Source organism: Fukomys damarensis, unplaced genomic scaffold, assembly GCF_012274545.1.
Source record: "Fukomys damarensis isolate Sample0158 unplaced genomic scaffold, DMR_v1.0_HiC HiC_scaffold_16, whole genome shotgun sequence".
Lineage (NCBI taxonomy): Eukaryota > Metazoa > Chordata > Mammalia > Rodentia > Bathyergidae > Fukomys > Fukomys damarensis.
The window spans coordinates 26660869-26682566 of NW_022900928.1; the positions used below are offsets into that span (position 1 = coordinate 26660869).

The window sequence follows — 21698 nt, forward strand, 5'->3', positions numbered from 1 at the left end:
ATGTTACATCATTGCCTTTTCTCTTTTACTTTCCTTTTTAGTTTTATTTTAGGATTCCCTATTTTTAATGTTCATACAGAGATTTCTTTAACTGAAATACCAAATAGTTTCTTTGGTGTGAAAAACTATAATAGTACACAGGATCCTAATGAGATAATTAATAATGTGAAATAGGAAGTAAAGGGCTAAAGGTGTAGGGAAAGTGGGAAGGGTGGGGGAAAGGTAATAAGGGAGAGGAAAAAAATATGAGAAACTGAAAAAATGGAAATAAAGTGTTTGTAAATGGGGAGGGGAGGAGGGGGTGAAGGGAGGCAGGGACAAGGGGAAAAATGAGAATCAAGACCTATTATGTAAAGGTAGAGGATCCCAATGATGAATGTAACTGTATTGTATACCTAGATTGTACCAATAAACTCAATAAAAAGAAAACTAAAGAAAGAAAGAAATAAGGGAAAAATGAAAACCTCCCACACTGAGACATCATCTTATTCCAGAAAGAATGGGTACCATCAAGAAATCAAATAATAACAAATACTGGTGAAGCTGCAGGCAACAAGGGACCTTTCTACATTGTTGGTGAGAATATAAACTAGTACAATCACTATGGAGACAGCAAAAGCCTAAAAATAGAGGGCCAGGGATTTAGATCAGTGGCACCATGCCTGCCTTGCAAGCACAAGGTCCTGAGTTCAATATCCAGTACTGGGAAAAAAATGAACTAAAAACAGAACTTCCATCTTACCCAGCTGTTCCCCTTTTGGTATCTTCCTGAAAGATTTAAAGACATCATATCACAATGATAGATGCATACCCATGTTTATAGCAGCACGATTTATAATAGCTAAATCTTGAGAGCAGCCTGTATGTCCATCAACAGATGAAAGGATTAAGAAAGTGGTATTTATATACAATGGAGTACTACTCTCCTATAAAGAAGAATAAACTTGAGGCATTTGTAGGTAAATGGATGCACCTTGAGACTATGATGTTAACTGAAATAAATCAGACACATGATTTTAAAATTACATGGCTTCTCTTACTGAGAAATTCAAACTATAAAGAGCAAACTCAAAGATAAAATAATAGGAAGTAGGGAGGTTTTTTTTTTCAAATGGAAAGGGAAACAAGAGGGAAAGGAAAAGGGATAAAAGAGACTTAAAGACGAAAGTGGAAATAGATCTTTTGTAAATGGGAAGGGGAATAAGAGTTAAAAGGAGCAGAGAGGGATGAGAGAGGAAGATGATGAAAATATAAAGAAGAGGTATTAGGTACATGTACAAACTCCTCTATGATAAATGTAATCTTATGTACTGCAAACATACTAATTAAAAATACCCTATAAAATTGTTTTAAAAACTTTTTGAAAGGAATGAAAACCTCAGTGTACTTGTATTGGCAGCATTTTCGTAGAAAGTACCCAAAGTCAAGAAGGTTCACTATCTGCTTACTTCATAGGCTTTCAAGAGAAGTGTGACTTGGAATATCAAACACATGCTAAGGTCCCTAATTTTAACTTATCACTCCCTTTCCACTAACAAAACTAGGTTATAACACTCACAGAAACAAGGAAAACTAACAGTAAAATCAATAAAGACCATCTTTTATGTATATATAAACTAGAAAGCATTTTCTTATTCTTTAAGTGTACCTAGTTGGCAGAATTAGGCTGAGAAGAAAGTAAAACAGAATGGTCATCGTTTCTCTTTCAAGATGGAGAAGAAAAAAGTAAGAGGTCAGGTGATTTTTCCAATATCATTAATTTTATTTATTTCTTTGATTTATTACCACACAGTAAAAAGAAGTTGGTACAGTAAGTCCCCAATTCATAAATGAGTTCCATTTTGAAAGAGGGTTCAAAAAGTCGGATTTGTTTCCGACAAAGTGAATCTTATGCATCTCTGACACAAATGTAAAGCATCAAAAACCAAATTTGAGGTCCATTCCTACCTGTAAATGTTCACGACTCGAATGTTTGTAAGTCAGAGACTTACCATACTAGGGGTGGTGGCATATGCCTGTAATCCCACCTACTCAGGAGGCTGAGGCAAGAAGATTATATAGGCAACTTAATAAGACTCAATCTCAAAATAAAATTTTAAAAGAAGTGCTGGAGATGTAGTTCAGTAGTAGAGTACCTTCATAACATATGTTCAATTCCCAGCATGAATCAACAAACAAAAGTGTGAGGGGAAAAAAGAAGGGAGGGAGGAAGGAAAAAAATAGATTATTTAAGAAAAGATAATTTTAAAATAAAATAAAATAAAAAATTGGTGTCCCACTGCATATCTTTAAATTGAAAAATGTAGTCAATGGCCACTGCAGTAAATACAGATAATGCAATTAGACATCTATTTCCATATATTTTTAAATATTCAAGTAAAAAATTAAAACTCTTCTCTCCAAAAGATCATTTAATAAGTAATACTTCCTATATTTTAGACTCTCTCCCTCTCTGTCTTCATTTCTCCATGTAGTCCAAGCAGGACTTGAACTTTTAATCTTCTTGTCTAAAACTCCTGAGTGCTAGGATAATAGGAGCAATCCACTACTGGACTTTGAAGAACATCCTTTCTTTAATCCTCCCTCCCATGTTTCAACTTTCCTTCAACAAGGAAATCTCTATGTAGCGCACAAGAGAGGAGGGTATATTTCATTAATTCTGTCAATAAGATGCTTTTTTTTTTTTTAACATTTTGAGATCTCTGAAATCAGGTTACAAGTAATCATTGACATCTCCTAATTGCTGTTAGTATACATGGGAATTTGGCTGCTGGTCTATGGCTTGAGGAGACAACTATGACTTCTAGGTATTTATTACTACCCACAAATACTTAAGCATTATATCTGATTGTTTTCTGAAAAATCTTATTGTGATATTTTCTGCTAAAAAAAGGAACTTCCTATATGAAAACTTGGAGGATGGGATTAGCAATATTGACAAATTTTCTGCAGGCAGTATTGGGGACACTCTGAAACAAGGCATCATGAAGTAATATAAAAGGTAATACACTGTAGAAAGAACAAGCGGATTGATGGTTCTGATCTACAAGTTACTCAGAAGGGTCAGATTCTAAATATAAAAATGTTTTCATAATACCTTAACCAACTTACTATATTTTAATATCCTTTTTACATATGCCCAACATAAATTTTAATATAATCCTGAAATTTCTCTAAAAAATGTAATCAAATGATGTCACACATTGTAACATTTTTTCATTAAAACAAAACACTGGACCAGGATTTAGGTCAGTGGTTCCTGCTGCCTGCCTTGCAAGCAGAAGGTTCCAAGTTCGATGCCCAGTACCAAAAAAAGTGCTAAGAGAACATCAATTTTCTTCTAAAAAAAAAAAAAGAAGCCAAAAATACCTTTAAATGTACATCCAAGAGTAACAACAACATGGGAAACAGGCATTTTAATATATTTCTATCAAAAAATAAATATTTTACATAGTGTATTGGGTAATATTCCTAAAGCCTTAAACATATATGGATTGTCTGACTCACAATTTTAATTGTAGGAACTGGTACAAGGCAATAATCAGTGATGTATGCAAAGCAAAATGGGAGGACTGAACCCAGGGCCTTTACACTGAGCCAAACCCCTAGCTCTTTTATTTTTTATTTTGAGAGAGTCTTGCTAATAAGTTGCTTAGGTTGGACTCAAAGTTGTGATAATCTTGCTTCAGCCTCCTGGAGTACTGGCATTTTTTTTCTTCTTTATAATATCCACACACACACAAAGAGCTTTCACTATTATTATATCAACATGAAGAAAATCTTTCATCTCTTTGAAATTATATTAGAGATTTCTAGTGTTGCATCTTCAGAACAATGTCAAGTCCTTCACTAAAATAACTAAAATTCAGTGAAATAATAAATTCAAGTATAAAAAATTTAGGAAAGATTTAGGAAATTTCTGCATAAAATCTTTCAAAAAATAAGGGAGTAAACTAGAATCCTTCCTCCTCCCTCGGTTTCTCTATGTAGACCAGATAGGCCTTGAACTTTTGATCCTCCTGTCTCAGACTCCTGAGCGCTAGGATAATAGCAGCAAGCCACCACTGGGCCTAAGGATCAATGAATTCCACACAAGAAAGAAAAACATTCACAATAGGGCCTATGCAGCAATCACAGAGACTGCAGGTTGCAGAAAAGAGACCTCTGACAAAAGGTAGGTTTCAATTAACTAATGTGTTTAATATACTGGAAAAAAATGAAAGAACCATTAAATAAAGATGGGGATAACAATACTGTTAAGATATCAGTTGTTAAGTCATCAAAGGTGACTAAAGGTGCAAATAATTTCTATCAAAATCCCAGGAAGCATATTGGGGAATTCAACAAAATAATTCTAAAACATACATGAAATATAAAGAGCCAAGAATAATGAAAGTTCTTAAACTCCCAGATATTGAAATTTAATGTTATAAAGCCATAGCAAATACTACAATGACAAAAATCTTTAAAAAAAAAACAGATCATAGGATAAAGTGCAGAAATACACTTATACTAGTAACCTAATTCACCACAAAATATTACTTCACCCCAGTGTAAGGGTACAGGTGGAGAGACATTTTTTCAGTATATGATGCTTCGTCAAATAGATGTCCACATAGAAAATGAAATCCTGACCCTACTCTCACACAACACTAACGTTTACTTCACAGAGACCACAGAACTAACTGTGAAAGATAAAACAATAAAAATTTCAGAACATTACATAACACCTTAGGGTAGACTTTTGGGTTACATCAAACTCTTAAATACAATATAAAAAGCACTAATTATAAAAGGAAATTATATTTCATCAAAACTAAGAACTTGTTTTTTGTTGTAAAAATTCACTAACAGATTAAAAAGCAAACCACAAATAAGACATTTCTACATGAGGGTGTAGAGGTATCTGCAATATATACATATGATAAAGGAGTCAAATCCAGAACAGAATCAATCAGAAAAACAATGAGAAACTTGAACAGGAAATTCAGAATACATAAACTTCACGAAACGTATCTAAATGCCCAATGAAGATATAAAAAGTTCCTCAATTTCAAGAGACATCAGGAAAAATGCCAATTTAACTTGCAATTCTTTACTACCACATTCATCAGATAGGCTAAAAAAATTTTTTTTTAAATATCAAATGTTGGTAAGGACCCCAAACAACTACTGTACAACTCCCAATCATTGCATACAGGACTGCAAATTATAATAATTGCTATAGAAGATAATTTCCTAGCATCTTCCAAAGCTGAACATATAAGCAATAACATAGAAATTCTATTTGCTATGCATATCCCCAATAAAACATACTCATATAGTCACCTAAAAAAACATGTAAGAATGTTACACAGGCACTGCTCCTAATGATTAAGCCACTATTCTGATCTTTATCAGAAATGACAGACACTGACAAATACTGCTCAGTATATTTCTGGATCTGAAACTTTTATATATTGCTTATGAGAATAAAAAAATGAAAGAGTTATGTTTTCCAAAACAATCTGGCCATTTGTTAAAAACTCAAAACTATATATACTTAATGCACTTTTTTATGTGTATATATCAATTTTTACAAAGCTTATCTTAAAAAATGAAATACATTTATATAGTTAGAAAAATATCAGTCTTGCCAGTGTGCCAGAAGAGCCCAGCTGCATGGGCACCAACATAGTGGTGTTTATGTATCTCCCCCCACCCCATGAACAAGAGAAAGAGGGCCTCTTTCTGAGGCTTCCAGATGAAAAGAAGTCCACTGAAAAACTGAAGAAAATCTGCGATAAAGGCACATCAAACCACCATAGTTGTTGTTCTCCCTGGTATAATAAAAATGAGATTGACTCAGAGACATTAGTGACTCAAAACCTAAAGATAAGCTATATCTAGAAGATCAAAGTATTAACCCAGGAATTGAACCAAAGACAGGACCAATGACAAAAACAGAAATGAGAAGGCATTTAAACAAGGCACAAACTGGGCGTGGTGGTACACACCTGAAATCCCAGCACTCGGGAGGCTGAGGCAGGAGGATTGCTGTGAGTTCGAGACCAGCCTGGCCTACATAGTGAGTTCCAGGTCAGTCTCAACTACATAGTGAGACCCTGCCTCAAAAAATTAAATAAACAAACAAACAAACAAACAAGGCACAAACACAGACTTCCACCCCACCAAAGGTAAACTCTGGGGGAAATGAAGTAGAAAAGTCTGACAGTCAACCATCGGGACACCCTGTGATAGTGCACGAAATAAACAGATAAATGAGGCTCTAGAAAAATTCAAAACAGAAACAATTTTCCAGATAACCACAGAGATGGTGAGAAGAATGAAAGATATGATTAGAGACTCTAGAACAGAAACAGATAAAAAAATAGATGAGCTCAGGACCATGATAGAAACTATGAATGCCCAGAACAGGAAAGAAATGGAATTCATGAAACAGAGTCAAATAGATATGCAGGAGATTAAAAACTCTATAGAGGGCCGGGGATTTAGCTCAGTGATTCAGTGGCCTGCCTTGCAAGCGCAAGGACCCGAGTTCAAGCCTCAGTACCAAAAAAAAAAAAAAACCTCTATAGAAAGCATTCACAGCAGGATGAACAAATGTGAAGATAGAATTTCAGAAATAGAAGACAGGATTGCAGTCAGTGACCATGAAAAGAGAGATCTCTTAAAGGCAGGCAGCGAAATCTCTGAGCTAAACCCCCAGCCCGAGAAAGCTCTTAAAAACAGTAAGGAACCATGAAAAAGTAATCCAACAACTCTTAGAAGACGCAAAGAAGAATAATATAAGACTGATAGGAATCCATGAAGTAGCATGAGAAAGTTCAAATGACATAAAAAAGTATTCACAGAATGACAGAAAAATTCCCAAACAGAGGGGAAGAATGTGACATACAGATAAGTAAGACATATAGGACTCAAATTAGCCATGATCAAAAAAAAAAAATCTACACCTAGACATATACTAATTAAGATCCCAGAAATCCAACAGAAGAACAAAATACTACAAGTAGTAAGAGAAACGAAACAAGTCAAATGCAAAGGAAAGCTCAGTAGAATCACAGCAGACTTCTCAACACAAACCCACATGTCAAGGACAGCCTGCAGTGAGGTATTTCAAGTCCTAAAAGAAAACAACCTCCAACCTAGAATGCTGTATCCTGCAAAACTGTCTTTCAAAATTGATGGCAAAATAAGATACTCCCACGACGAAGAACACCTGAGAAATTTCATGAATGCCAAACTAGCACTCCAAACACTTCTAAACAATATCCTGGAAAAAGAAAATGAAGGCCACAACTCCATAAGTGCCAAGAGAGCAAATATACCAGGCAAAGCAGGAAACTAAAGGGAGAGAGAGAAAAATTAAAAAATGAAAGAACCAACAACAGAAAAATAACATGACAATACATAACAGTTATAACCATCAATGTTAATGTCCTCAATTCACTAATCAAAAGACATAGGCTGGCAGAATAGATTAAGAAGCAAAATCCAACAATATGCTGTATATAAGAAACCTGCTTAATCCACAAAGAAATTCACACACTGAGAGTAAAAGGCTGGAAAAACAGTTCTCCATGTGACAGAACCCTGGAAAAGGCAGGGGTAGCTATCTTATTATTAGACAGACTAGATTTCAAACCAAAACTAATTAAGAGAGACAAAGAAAGCCACCACATCCTTGTAAAGAGAACAATACAAGAGAAAGAAATGATAATCATAAATATATATGCACCAAATACTAATGCCTGCAACTATACAAAACAAAAATTAATGGATGTGAAAAATGAAATAAGCACCAATACAACTGTAGTGGGAGACCTCAATACTCCACTGATACAAATAGACAAAAAAATCAACAAAGAAATAACAGAACTGAACCAAGTCTAAGAGCAAATGGACTTAGTAGATGTCTACAGAGTGTTCCACCCCACAAAATCAGAATATAAATTATTTTTGGCTACACACGAGTCATTCTCCAAAAGAGACCACATGCAAGCTCATAGAACATGCTTCAGTAAATGCAAGGAAACTGAAGTTATCCCCTGTATATTTTATCAGACTATAGCGCAATTAAAATGGAGGTCAATAGCCTAAGAAACCACAAGAACTTCACAAATGCATGGAAATTAACACCCTGCTGAACAACCATTGGGTCACAGAGGAAATTGAAGAAGAAATTAGACAGTTTCTACAATTAAATGATAATGCCAATACAACATACAGGAATCTATGGGACACAAGGAAAGCAGTTCTACAAGGGAAATTCATAGCAATAAATGTCCACACTAGGAAAACAGAGCCAACTCAAATAAACAACCTAATGATTAATCTTAAGCTTCTAAGAAAAGAAGAGCAAGACAAACAGAAAGCTCGTACAAAGGAGGAAATTATAAAGATCAGAGCAGCAATTAAAGCAATGGAGACTAAGAACTATACAAAAAAAAAATCAATGAATTAAAGAGTTGATTTTCCAAAAGAATCAATAAAATGGATAAACCCTTACAAAAAAAGGCTCAAATTCATGCAATTAGGAATGAAAAAGGTGAAGTCACAACAGATCCAGCAGAAATCCAGAGGATCATAAATACCTACTTTGAAACCCTTTACTCTAATAAAATGGAAAATACAGAAGAAATGGACAGATTCCTAGATACATATGAACTTCCAAAGTTGAACAAAGAAAATATATAAAAAGTCTAAACACCCCAATGACATTTACTGAATTGAAAATGTAATTAAAACATTATCAACAAAGAAAAGCCCAGTTCCTGATGGCTTCACTGCTGAATCCTACAAGACATTTAGAGAAGGACTATCACCACTACTCTTTAAACTCTTCAGTGAAATTGAAAGGGAAACAATACTTCCAAATTCATTCATACAAGTATTACTTTGATTCCAAAACCAGGGACAGACCCAACCAAAAAAGAGAACTAACAGCCAATCTCCCTAATGAACACAGATGAAAAAATCCTCAATAAGATACTAGCAAACAGAATACAGATCAAGATCACACACCCTGACCAAGGTGGATTTATCCCAGGGATGCAAGGATGATTCAACATAGGTAAATCAATAAATGTAATATACTATAGCAACAGAGTCAAGGACAAAGACCATATGAGCATCTCAATAGATGCAGAAAAGGATTCAACAAAATTCAACACCCATTCATGATAAAAAAAAAACCTACAGAAAATTGGAATAGATGGTCTTTATCTCATCCTGTAAAGGCTATCTATGAAAAACCAACAGCCAATTATCATTCTAAATAGTCAAAAACTGAAAAGCTTCACACTAAAAATCAGGAATAAGACAAGGATGTCCACTCCTGCTCAATATAGTTGTAAAAACATTAGCCACAGCAATTAGACAAGAAAGAAATAAAAGGAATAAAGATAGAAAAGGAAGAAGTTAAACTGTCACTATTTGCTGATATGATACTCTACATAAAGGATCCAAAAAACTCTGCCAAAAGACTGCTAGACTTAATTGACAGATTCAGTAGAGTAGCTGGATACAAAGTCAACTCTCAAAAATCAATAGCCTTCTTGTACACAAATAAAAGACTCACTGAGAGAGAAATCAGGGAAACAATTCCTAATAACATTCCCCTCAAAAATGAAATATCTTGGAATTAATCTAACGAATGAGACAAAAGACCTCTACACTGAAAATTACAGGACTCTGAAACAAGAAGAAGGTATAAGAAGATGGAAAGACATCTCTTGCTCAAGGGTAGGAAGAACAAACATAGTGAAAATGGCCATACTTCCAAAACTTCTATATAGATTCAATGCAATACATTTCACAGAACTTGAGAAAACAATCCAAAAATTCATTTGGAACCAGAAGAGATCTCAAATAGCAAAAACCGTTCTAGGCAACAAAGACATGGCACAGGGTATCACAATTCCCAACTTGAAACTATACTACAAAGTCACTGTAATAAAAACAGCATGGTACTGGCAAAGAAACAGACCTGCAGATCAATCGAATAGATTAGAAGATGCAGAACAACACATACTCAGCTACCTCATCTTTGAAAAGGAGCTAACCATCCTCACTGGAGGAAAGATAGCCTCTTTAATAAACAGTGTTGGAAAAACTGTATTTCAACTTGCCAAAGATTAAAACTAGATCCCTATCTTTTACCATGCACTAAACTAAAATCTGAGTGGATTAAAAACTTAATATATAAAAACAGAAACACTAAACTTACTGGAAAGTAAATTAGGTAGAACTCTTGAAGACATTGGCACAGGAGAAGACTTTATGAACAAATCCTCAGCAGCACGACAACTTGAACAAAGAATCAACAACTGGGATCTCATTGTATTAAAGAGTTTTTGCAGTGCAAGAGAAATCACCAACACAGCTAAGAGACAACCTACAATGTGTGGGAAAAAATTTTTATCTTCTACTCCTCTGACAAAGGGCTACTATCTAGAATATATAAAGAACTAAAAAAAAAAAAGCCCCCCCCAAATACAAAGACCCGATTCAAAAATGGGAATCTGAAATGAAGAGATATTTCTCAGATGAAAAAGCAAACCAGCAAATAAATACATGAAAAAATGTTCAACATCACTGGTCATTTGAGAAATGCAGATGAAAATAACACTGAGATTTCACCTTACCCCAGAAAGAATGGCTGCTATCAAATCAACCAATAACAAATGCTGGTGGGACTGTGGGGAGAAAACAATCCTTCTCCATTATAGGTGGGAGTGCACACTGGTGCAACCACCGTGGAAATCAATATGGAGATACCTCAAAGAATTATGATTAGAGGTTCCATTTGACCCAGCTATCCCTCTGCAGGGTATCTTTCCAAAAGAATTAAAAGAATCATATCACAGTGATATATGTGCATCCATATTTATAGCAGCACAGTTTGTAATAGCTAAAACTTGGAAACAACCCACATGTCCCTCAAGTGGAGACTTGGATAAAGAAGACATGGTTTTTCTATAAAATGGAATACTACGCAGCCATAAGGAATGAGAAACTAGAAACATTTATAGCTAAATGGATGCACATTTCACTCTTAAGTGAAATAAATAGGACACACTTGAGTAAATATCAAATAGTTTCTCTGGTGTGAAAATCTAAAAGTGTAAATAAGGTTCAAATGGTATAACTGAGAGGGTGAAATAGGAAGAAAATGGCTAAAGGGGAGAGGAAAGGAAATAAGGGAAAAGAAAAAATGGGAAAAAATGAAAAAACAGAAACAAAGTCTTTGTAAATAGGGAAGGGTGAAGGGGGTGAAGGGAGGGCAGGAGTACTGGTAAAAAACAAGAACCAAGATATATCACATAAAGGTACAAGATCCCAATGATAAATGTAACTGTATTGTTCACTTTAAATGTACCAATAAACTTAATGGAAAAAAATGTCAGTCTTTAATTTTAGAGAAAAATATGGGCAAAGTTATGGAGCAAGTACAACTCTCATATATTGTTGGGGAGAATGTAAAATGGTACACTTTGTAAAACTGCTTCATTGTACCTATTAAAATAGGATGTACATGTACCCACTGATCCAGCAACTCTGCTCCTACATGTATATAACCATCAAAAACATATATAAAACTTTTGCTAAGAAGCATTAGTCAAAATCCCCTAAAACATGAATATAGTTGGGCTGGGGATTTAACTCAGTGGTGCTCGCATCTGCCTCACAAGCACAAGGTCCTGAGTTCGATCCCAGGTACCAGAAAAAATAAAACATGAATATAAAATTTGCATCATTACTACACTGGAAAAATAAATTGTAATATATTCGTTCCATGGATCCTATAAGGAATCACTTCTATATGCAAAAACAGGTTTGAAAGTTATAATCTTAATGCTGAATCAAACAAATCAGACACAAGCCAGGCATGGTGATACACACTGTAACCCCAGCACTCCGAGAGGCTGAAACAGGTTGATTACATGTTCTGGTATACAACATATTGTAGCTCAACCTGGGCAACATAGTAACTTGGCAAAAAATAAGGCCCAGCATAGTGGTGTATGTCTATAATCCCAGCACTCAAGAGGCTGAGGCAGAAGGATCATGGAAAGTTTAAGGCCAGCCTGAGCTCCACAGTGAGTTCATGGCCATATTGGAATACATAGTGAGGCCTTGTCTTAAACACACATACATACACACACAGATAAAATTTTAAAAGGAAAGGTCCTGGGGTCAATCCTCAATATTCAATTAAAAAAAGGTAAAAGAAGACAATAAACTCTAGTGAGAAAAGAGTACTAGTTACCACTGGAAGGTATGAATTTGATTCTCCCTGGGTTCTCAGTAACGGTCTACATTTTAATTTGGGTAATAGATATATGGCTATATTCAATTCACAAAAAAAGTATCAAAAGGTATATTTTAATATTTGTCCATCTTACTATGTATCTGCTAAACTGCAATTTTTCAAAAATTGTCTTCCCAATTTTCAACTGTACATTGAGCTAAAGAAGGTAAAGGAAAGAAATAATTTAAATAATTCAAGTATTCTGTATGTCTACTCTATTACCAATGAGGATATATTCTCATATAAGACACACAAATAGGCTTAAAATAAGTAGTGGAGTTTCTCTAATATCTACAAGAAGTAAAAACAATGTCTAGGCAAACAAGAACACAGAGATAACACTGTCTATAATGTCAAAAAATAAGTTGAAAACAATTAGGAAAACACTGAAGAATAAGAACTAAGACAGATCAATCATCTATCAGGTATATATGATAAATAATAAGAACAGTCAGCAAATTGAATTTAAATAAATAGAGCTAATTTTCCCAAGTGGAGAGACACTGGAACATTTGATCTTGAGTATGATTTGAAAGTTTAGAAAGATTAGATACTTTATATAGTTTACTTATATTATTATATAGGGTTGTATTAACAACCCAAATGTAATCCCCTTGATAGTTAAACTCTTCAAGGGTAAATCTTATTAATTAAATCTAATTCCATGGTACTGTGTACATTACAAGCACTCAACATCTACTGACTAAATCAATTTTATCTGGCTTTTAAGGAATAGATAATTCTCTTCTATGACTGTCAAATCAAAAAAGATTGATGTCTACCTAATTAATTTGAATAAAATTAAAGTTAGAACCTAAAAAAGCATTAAAAAAGACAAGAAAATCATGCCCTAATATCATTATTTATAGAAATAACAACAGCAGTAGCAGTAGCAGTTACCATGTAGAATACATACTGCATGTTAATTGTGCCTTCTAATATTCTCTTGTATTTTAAATTTTTGCTGCAAGTATGAGTTTTACAATTTGTTGGGATATGAGGGGGACTGTCTAGAATGCTACTGCAAACAGAAAGTAAATGCTTTAAAAGGCCAAAATTTGCAAATTATGTTAAATTGTTTTTGTACATAGAATAGTTACTGATTCTTACACATCCACAAGATGATATAGCAACATAATTCTTCTTGTAATATTTAGTAAGGAGAGCACAAATAAGGGTATAATTAAAATTAAAGGAAATCCTTAACTTTTCCTAGATAAGGTTCTATACCATCCACTGAAAGCATATCACCCTCTGCAACAGGCCAGTGATGAAAACTAAAATTCAGAATCAATAAATATAAAAATTAACCTTTCATTAACTGCAGAGAATGGGACACATAAAGGAGAATGAATAAGTATACCTGTGAAATATATTATCATTCATCTCCTTAAATATTTTACAAATATTGTTCATAATGTCTCCTAGCAGCAGGTTCACAATCTTCTTTGTAATAATGAACAATTTAGCTCCTTGCTTAAATATTCAAATGAAACAAAAGGGGAATCAAAGAACAGAAAGCAGAAATATGAAAAACAAGAGGGGGGATACTAAGGTTTTTCTCTGACAACCACATCTACCCTTAAGTACACCTAGCATGGGGACTTCAACTCCAAGCTTACCTGTGCATACTCTCTTTCAATAGCAGCCCTCTTCTGACTGAATGTCCTAAAAATACAAATAAAAATTAATTACTGAAAGCATAACTTAATAATTTTATTTAAATTTTTAAACACTTCTTCAAATATTTCCTGGGAAATTATTTTATTAATCTTTATGTGCTTAGAAAGACCAACTGCATAGTCTCTGCAGTTAAATAATGTACATTCAAAGCCCAGCTCTACCACTTACAAGTACGATCTTAGAAAAGTCATTTGACTTCCCTATGCCTCAGTTTCCTTGTTGGTAAACTGAGTGTAAAAACATAAAAATATTCTAAAATTTAGTTATTTGAAATATAGAAAGTAGTCAAAAATGTCACACAGTAAATCTTAGGTAGATGTTGGCAACTGTTATAAGGATGGCTGTTACATAATAGGTACTAAAAATGGTTCCTGACCTCAAAGTGAAAATTTTTGATAGCGTCAACATGAAAAATCATCAAGCTGTTTCCTTTACTACTTTTTTGAAAACAAAGCACTATATGGCTACATGTGTGGTGTGATGAGAACATACTTTCCACACATGTATAATTTTGTAGATTCTAAGGTTCATACTTTTCACAGTGAACACTTCTGGCCAGGCACAGTGATGTACAGAGGAATTCCCACCAACTTGGGAAGCTGAGGAAGGAAACTTGCTTGAGCCCAGGATTTTTTTTTTTTTTTTTGAGACAGTGTTTTGTAATTCAGGTTGGCCTTGCATTCATTATGTAGCCCAGGCTGACCTTGAACTCACAGCAATTCTCCTGCCTCAGCCTACACCTTCTGAGTGCTGGGATTACAGGCATGCACCACCGTGCCTAGCTTTTTTTGTTTGGCTTTTTGTTGTTTTTCGTTTTAGAGATAAAAGTCTCACTATGTAATCCAGGCTGGGGTTTCGAACTTGTTATGTAGATCTAGCTAGCCTCAAACTTGTGATCCTCCTACCTCAGCCTCCCAAAGGCTGGTGTGTACCACTCCACCTGGGCTGAACCCAGGATGGGCCGGTCTAGGCAACATAGTGAGACCCTATCTCTTTGAAAAATTTTGCAAATTTATGATATGGGGGTGACTCTTTATGATTGACAGTATTTTCTATTTTAATGGTTAATAAAATAAAAGTTAATCTTGTAAATCACAGGCATTGCAGAATCAACAAAATATAATAAATAATATTGGCAATTTACTTTGAATATTCTGAATTAAAGACCTGTGTGTTATATGCTAGGAATCTGTGCTGCAAAACCACTGTACCTCATGAAACACACACACACTCTCTTTCATTTCAACCCAATTTTGTTTTTATTTTTGTTTTTGAGAGAGGGTTCCACTATGTAGTTCAGACCAGCCTTGAACTCACTACATAGTCCAGGCTGGCCTCAAACCCATGGTGATCTTCCTACCTTAGTCTCCTGAGTGCTGGCATTATAAGAATGCACCACCATGCCCAGCTCAATCCAAATTTATGAGTATACTTGCAACTGTAGAAGTCAGCATCCAGATAATATAGGAGAGTATAAGATAATATTTGATCCACACACCTATAATCCCAGGGCTCTGGGAGGCTGAGGCAGGAGGATCACAAGTTCAAGCCCAGATTGAACAATTTAGCGACTTAGTAAAACCCTGCCTCAAAATTAAAAATTAAAGGGGGGAGGAACTAGTGCTATAACTCAGTGTGAAAGCTCTGTGTTCAATCCCCAGTACTACCATAGACAGACAGACAGTATCTGAAACTCTAAATCTAGCTAAGTGTCATAATTTGTTCTATAAATAAAAATTCTCAAGGGATGGAAAAAGCAGGTAATATTTCACTAAGGCAGAGATATAAGTAGAAAGAGTGAAAGTGAGAGTGCACTGGAATAGAAAAAAAGAAGCCAAAATTAACACTTGAAAATTTTAATTTAATTATTAGGAAATGTAACTATTCAAGATTTTACTGTATTTGTCTTGAGTGAATAACTAATTTCTTAATACTAAAAATACAAAAGGGAGATAGTCTCTTTAAATCTAAAAATTCAGGAAGCAATAAGAAAAAAAGTAAAAATAGAAGGGAAAAAATGGAAACAAAGTTTGGGTACAGAGAGAGGAGAGGAGGCTTGGGGATGTGATAAAATAAAATAAAATGTATAAAAAATAAACCTAAATATTCATGCATATATAAGGGTATTTTTAGATTATAAAAAATAAAAGTCTATATATATTATATATATACCCAGTGCATTCAAGGGTTAAGCAAGCAAAGAAGATTCTGGGAAGATGGGAGGTTAAGAAGCACTAAGAATCTGTTCCATTGAGACAATGAAGGCACTGGTACAGCCTGTCTCATCTACCCATTTTGGAATTAGGGAGTTAACTGCAGGCACCTGACTTCCAGGGGAAGGTTTGGGCAATAGTAATTCATTTGATCCAATTTCAATCAGCACAGAAGGAGCCACCATCCTCTACCCCGAAGTCTGTGGCACGCAGCCATGCATTTTGTTCCAGGAGCTGCTTGCAAACATCAACCAGAGCCAGGACGGGCAAAATGAAACCCATCCCTAAAATATCCAGAATCTACTATGCTATGATCGATACTGAAAATTCTGATGGCAGAGGTACAAAGAGAGAGCAACCACTGTCACTCAGTCTCCCTCACTTTCATGCAAGTCCCTCTCTCTCTGGCTGCAGTGACTTCTAGAGAATTTAAAGGCCTTTTTAGGCCTAGTGAGGATAAACCACAAAAACACTGAAAATCTGAAGGGATTTAAAATCAGGATTAAGTAAGGAATCAAAACTCTTCCAGCAAAGAAGATGGTCTCAATGATGAATTTTATTAAACCTTTAAAGATCACCAATTCTCAAACATTTCCAAAAACATTAAAGGGAAAGAAATAATCTCTAACTCATTCTATAGACATGCATCACGTCCTGACACTGCAGACCAACTTCCTTTATAAACACTGACAGCAAAAATCTTCAACAAAAAACTAGCAAATCAAATCCAACAGCAAATTAAAAGAACTATACATCATGATTAAGTGGGACTTATTCCTGAAATGCAAGGATTCAGCATTGAATCCTTGAAAAACTGATCAATGAAAAAGAATGAAGAAAAAAACTACATGGTCATCTCAATTGGTATAGAAAATGCATGTGAAAAAACTGAATAACCTTTCAAGATAAAAATACAAACTATAAACAGAAACTGCTTCAACATAATAAAGGCCATATATGAAAAGTCTACAACTAAACATTATACTCAACTATAAAGGACTGAAAACTTTACCTCTGAGATCAAGCACAAGACAAAGATGCCATTTTACCACTTTGTGCATTGCGGGGTGGGAAATACTGGGAACCAGATACAGGAACTTTACACTGAGCTACATCAATAGCACTTTTTTATATTTTATTTTGAAACAGGGTCTCACTAAATTGCCCAAGCTGGGTTCAAACTTGCTATACTCCTGCCTCAGCCTCTTAAAATAATGAAACTACAAACATGAGAACTATACCTGGTAATATATATGATACAAAATGAAATTTTAAAATCCACTTAAAATAATATCAAAAGAATAAAATATTTAGAAATTAATCTTAATGAAAATTATAAAACACTTCTGAAATTAAAGAAGAAATGAGAAAAGATATGTCATGCTTGCAGGTAGGAAAATAATATTGTTAAGGATGTAATATCACCAAAAGCAATCTACAGATTTAACAGCATCTCTATGAAAAACCCATAATTTCTGCAGAAATGGAAATAAATATCTAAAATTATATGAAATCTGAAGGAACATCTAAATAGCTAAAAACAATCCTGAAAAAAGAACAACACTAGAAAGTTCACATTTCCTACAAAGATAATTATCAGACCAGTGTGGTGCTAACATAAACATATAGATTTACAGGACAGATCAGGGGGCCCAAAAATAAACATATGCATATATACCAACTGATCTTCAACAGGCATAATAAGAATATGTACCAGGAAAGAACAGTCTCTCCAACAAATGATAATGGGTTGACTAGATATCCATACATAAAAAATGACTTTAGATCCTTACCTAACATCATACACAAAAATTAACTCAAAATGGATACATGACCTACGTTTAAAACTTTCAAAAACTCTTAGAAAACAAAACAAAACAAAAAAAACTTACAAAAAGCAGGGTAAAAGCTTTGTAAGATTGGATTTTGCAATAACTTCTTGGATATGACAGCAAAGGTACACAGAACAAAAGAGAAAAATGGACAAATTAGACTCCTATGAAAATTAAAAAATTTTATGAATCAAAAGATACTATCAACAGTAAAAAAAGAATGAGAGAAAATAATTGAAAATTATATATCTGATAAGGGATCAACATCCAGAATATACACAGAGCTCCTAAAACAATTAAATGTCAAGAACAATGTAAAAACACAATACAATGGGCAAAGAATTTAAATAAACATTTTTCTTCAAAAAAATATGGCAAATTCAAATGTAAATGGCCAGTGTCTTAGGCACTTTTTTATTGCTGAGCCACAGTATCTGACAACCATAATTTAAAGGAGAGCTTTATTTGGCTCACATTTTAGAAGTTTCAGTCCTTGCAGTTTCAGTGCGTAGTGGAAGGGTCTTCTGGGCAGGGGAAAGCTGCTCACAGGGCAGCCAGGATCCAGAGAACAAAGGGAGGAACTAGAGGGAGATACACCCTTTAAGGCCATGACCTCAGTGATCTCTCTCTTCTGACCAAGTTCCACCTCCAAACAGCATATTTAAGTATAAACTCATCAGTGAGTTAATCTACCAATGAATATAGCACTCATGTGACCCAAAAGCCCTACCCAAGAGCACATGAGACTTTGAAGGGACATCTAGATATAAACCGTAACAGCCAGGAAGCACATGAAAAGATGTTCAACATTACTAGTCACCAAGGAACTGCAAATAAAAACCACAATACAGTTATCACCTCAATCCTCTAAGAATGGAACCATAAAAAAAAAAAATCAGAAAATTACAAATGGTGGCATGGATGTGGATAAACTGGAATCCTTATGTGTTGTTGGTAATGTAAAATGGCTACTGTGGAAAACAGTACAACAGTTTCGCAAAAATATAAAATAAAATTACTACACTATCTACCAATTTCATTTCCAGGTACATATTCAAACGAAATGATTCAGGGTCTCAAAGAAATATTTCTACACCCATATTTGTTTGTTGTTGTTTTTCAGGGCTGGGGATTGAACCCAGGGCCTCACACATGCTAGGGAATCACTATACCACTGAGCTGATCTTCATCTTAATATATTTTACCAGTTTTAAAGAGTATCTTATCTTGCAATATGCTTATGCTCAAAGTAGCACTGTTCATAATAGATAACAATGAAAGCAATTCAAGTGTCCATCAACAGGTGAATGGATAAATAAAATATGGCATACACATACAATGGAATAATAATACCAGCCTTAAAAGGAAGAAATTCTGATATACACTACCACATGAATGAACCTTAAGAACATTATACTATACTAGGAAGCTGAGATGGAAAAATCACAAGTTTGCAACAGTCTGAGCAACTTAGCAAGACTCTGTCTCAAAATAAAAAATAAAAAGGGTTCAGGATATAGCTCAGAGAAGAGAACTGAGTTCAATCCTTAGTACATCAATCAATCAATCTATCAGAAATGAAATGAGTCAGTTACAAAAAGTCAACATTATTCCAATTATATGAATTACTTAAAACAGACAACAGCACAGAGACAGAGTAGAATAGGGGTTTGCAAGGAATGCTGGGAAATAGTAAGTTACTGTTCAATGGGTATAGTTTCAGTTGTGCAAACTGAAAAGGAGTTCTGGAAATGGATAGTGATAATGGTGCAAAACAATATGAATGTATTTAATACCACTGAACTGTACACTTTAAAACAGTTAAGACAGTAAATTTTATATGCATTTTACTATAATAAAAAAACTGCAGGGTAAAGTGAAGCAAGATCCCCTTTCTTAGGGAGTACTGCATATTATTATAAAGCATTTTACATACACATGCAGTACTAGACATAGTCCTTTAAAATGCATTTGAGAAAACATATAAGCTATTATATACAAACACATAAACAATATATTTATATATAGTTTATATATAATGCTTCATGGATATACACACACACACACATTATGCATGTGCAAATACTTATACATGTATGTAAACATACCAAAACAGTAAAGGAAGTTTTCTTGGCTTTCATTTTAGTCTTTTCCTTTTTCTAATCTATAATTTCTGATACTTTGTAAAAACATGCATTACACTGGGAAGAAAAGCCCTTTATAAAAGTAACTGCACCCTCACAAACATGTGCACACACCTTTTTTACATTCATATTGGTTTTCTAAAACTGAGATTAGAAATTATGACTAGCGCTAACAAATACGTTATTTCCCCACCCATTATTAATACCCAGGTCAAAAGAGACAAATTAAATGAACTAGCTCTTTTTTTTTTTTTTTTTTGGTACCAGGGACTGAACTTGGGACCTTGCACTTGCAAGGAAGACAGTGGAACCACTGAGCTAAATTATATTTTTACCATTTAAAAAAAGCTACCCTTTTCTCTGGGAGGTAGTATATCCTGCTTGATAAAGAGTATCACCACCACACCCAACTAGACTTTTATTTTACAGAAAAAAATTACCCAAATGCTCCACAACAATGAAGCAATGCTTAATGTGACTAGTCATCAGAGAAATTCAAAAACAAAACAAGACACAATGCCACTAACCATTACTAGAATAACTAAAGTTAAGAAAACTAACAACACCAAGTATTGATAAAAAGGGTGAGACATGACTGGAATGCTGATATATTGCTAAGAAGAATGCAAAATGGTAAAGCCACTTTGGAAATAATTTTGGAAGGAAGAAAGGAAAGAAGGAAAGAAGGGAGAGCGAGCAAGTAAACTGTGATGGAGATTTGCTTAGTATGTGCAAAGCAACCAGTTTGATACCCTCCCAAAAAAAGTTAGACACATAAAACTCTTCCTTCCATTCTTTTGAAAATTAAAGGCCACTGCAGGGTCCTAACTGGCTAACTTCAATATTGTTGTGTCTTGCACTTGCTTCATCAGCACATGTACTAAAATACTGTTGTATCCTGGAAACAGGAAGGCCCAAGGAGAGACAGAAAACGGGCATCAGATGGTTGGTGAAGTCAGAATACATACAATAGCATATATCCATTAAATTCCATCTTATACAGGTATAGTTTGTAGCTTTCTAAAACAATGACAACAGTAACATCAAAGACCACTAATCACAGTACACTGCAACAGAAATTATAATAAATGAGCTACTGTAAGAATTACCAAAATGTGCCAGGTGTGAAGGCAAATGCTAGTAATCCCAGAACTTGGGAGACTGAGGCAGGAGGATTGCTGAGAGTTCAAGGCTGGTCTGGGCTATACAGTAAGTTCAAGGGTAGCCTGAACTACATAGCCAGACCCTGTCTCAAAACACAAAAACAAACAAAAAAGAATTACCAAAATGTGACCCAGAAACACCAAGTGAGTGCAAGCTGTTATACTTGACATACTTGCTCAACACAAGTTGTCACAAAATTTCAACTTGAAAAAAATACTTCTCACCAGGCATGGTGACAAATGCCTGTTAATCCCAACACTCTGAGAGGCTGAGGCAGGAAGAACACAAATTCAAGCCCAGCTAGGGCAACTTAAGTGACTTAGCAAAACCCTGTCTCCAAAAAAAA

The 21698-nt window shown here is 34.5% G+C and overlaps 1 protein-coding gene across 4 annotated transcripts in view; it reads right to left on the reverse strand.

Moving 5' to 3' along the window:
* Nucleotides 1-21698, reverse strand: part of Fchsd2 (FCH and double SH3 domains 2) — a 282704-nt gene that overhangs the window by 233979 nt on the left and 27027 nt on the right. For all 4 annotated transcript variants that reach the window (XM_010603233.1, XM_010603234.1, XM_010603232.2 and 1 more), the window contains exon 3: nucleotides 13939-13984. In XM_010603233.1, the coding sequence (XP_010601535.1) occupies nucleotides 13939-13984 (46 nt within the window). The remainder of the gene's footprint in view (nucleotides 1-13938; nucleotides 13985-21698) is intronic.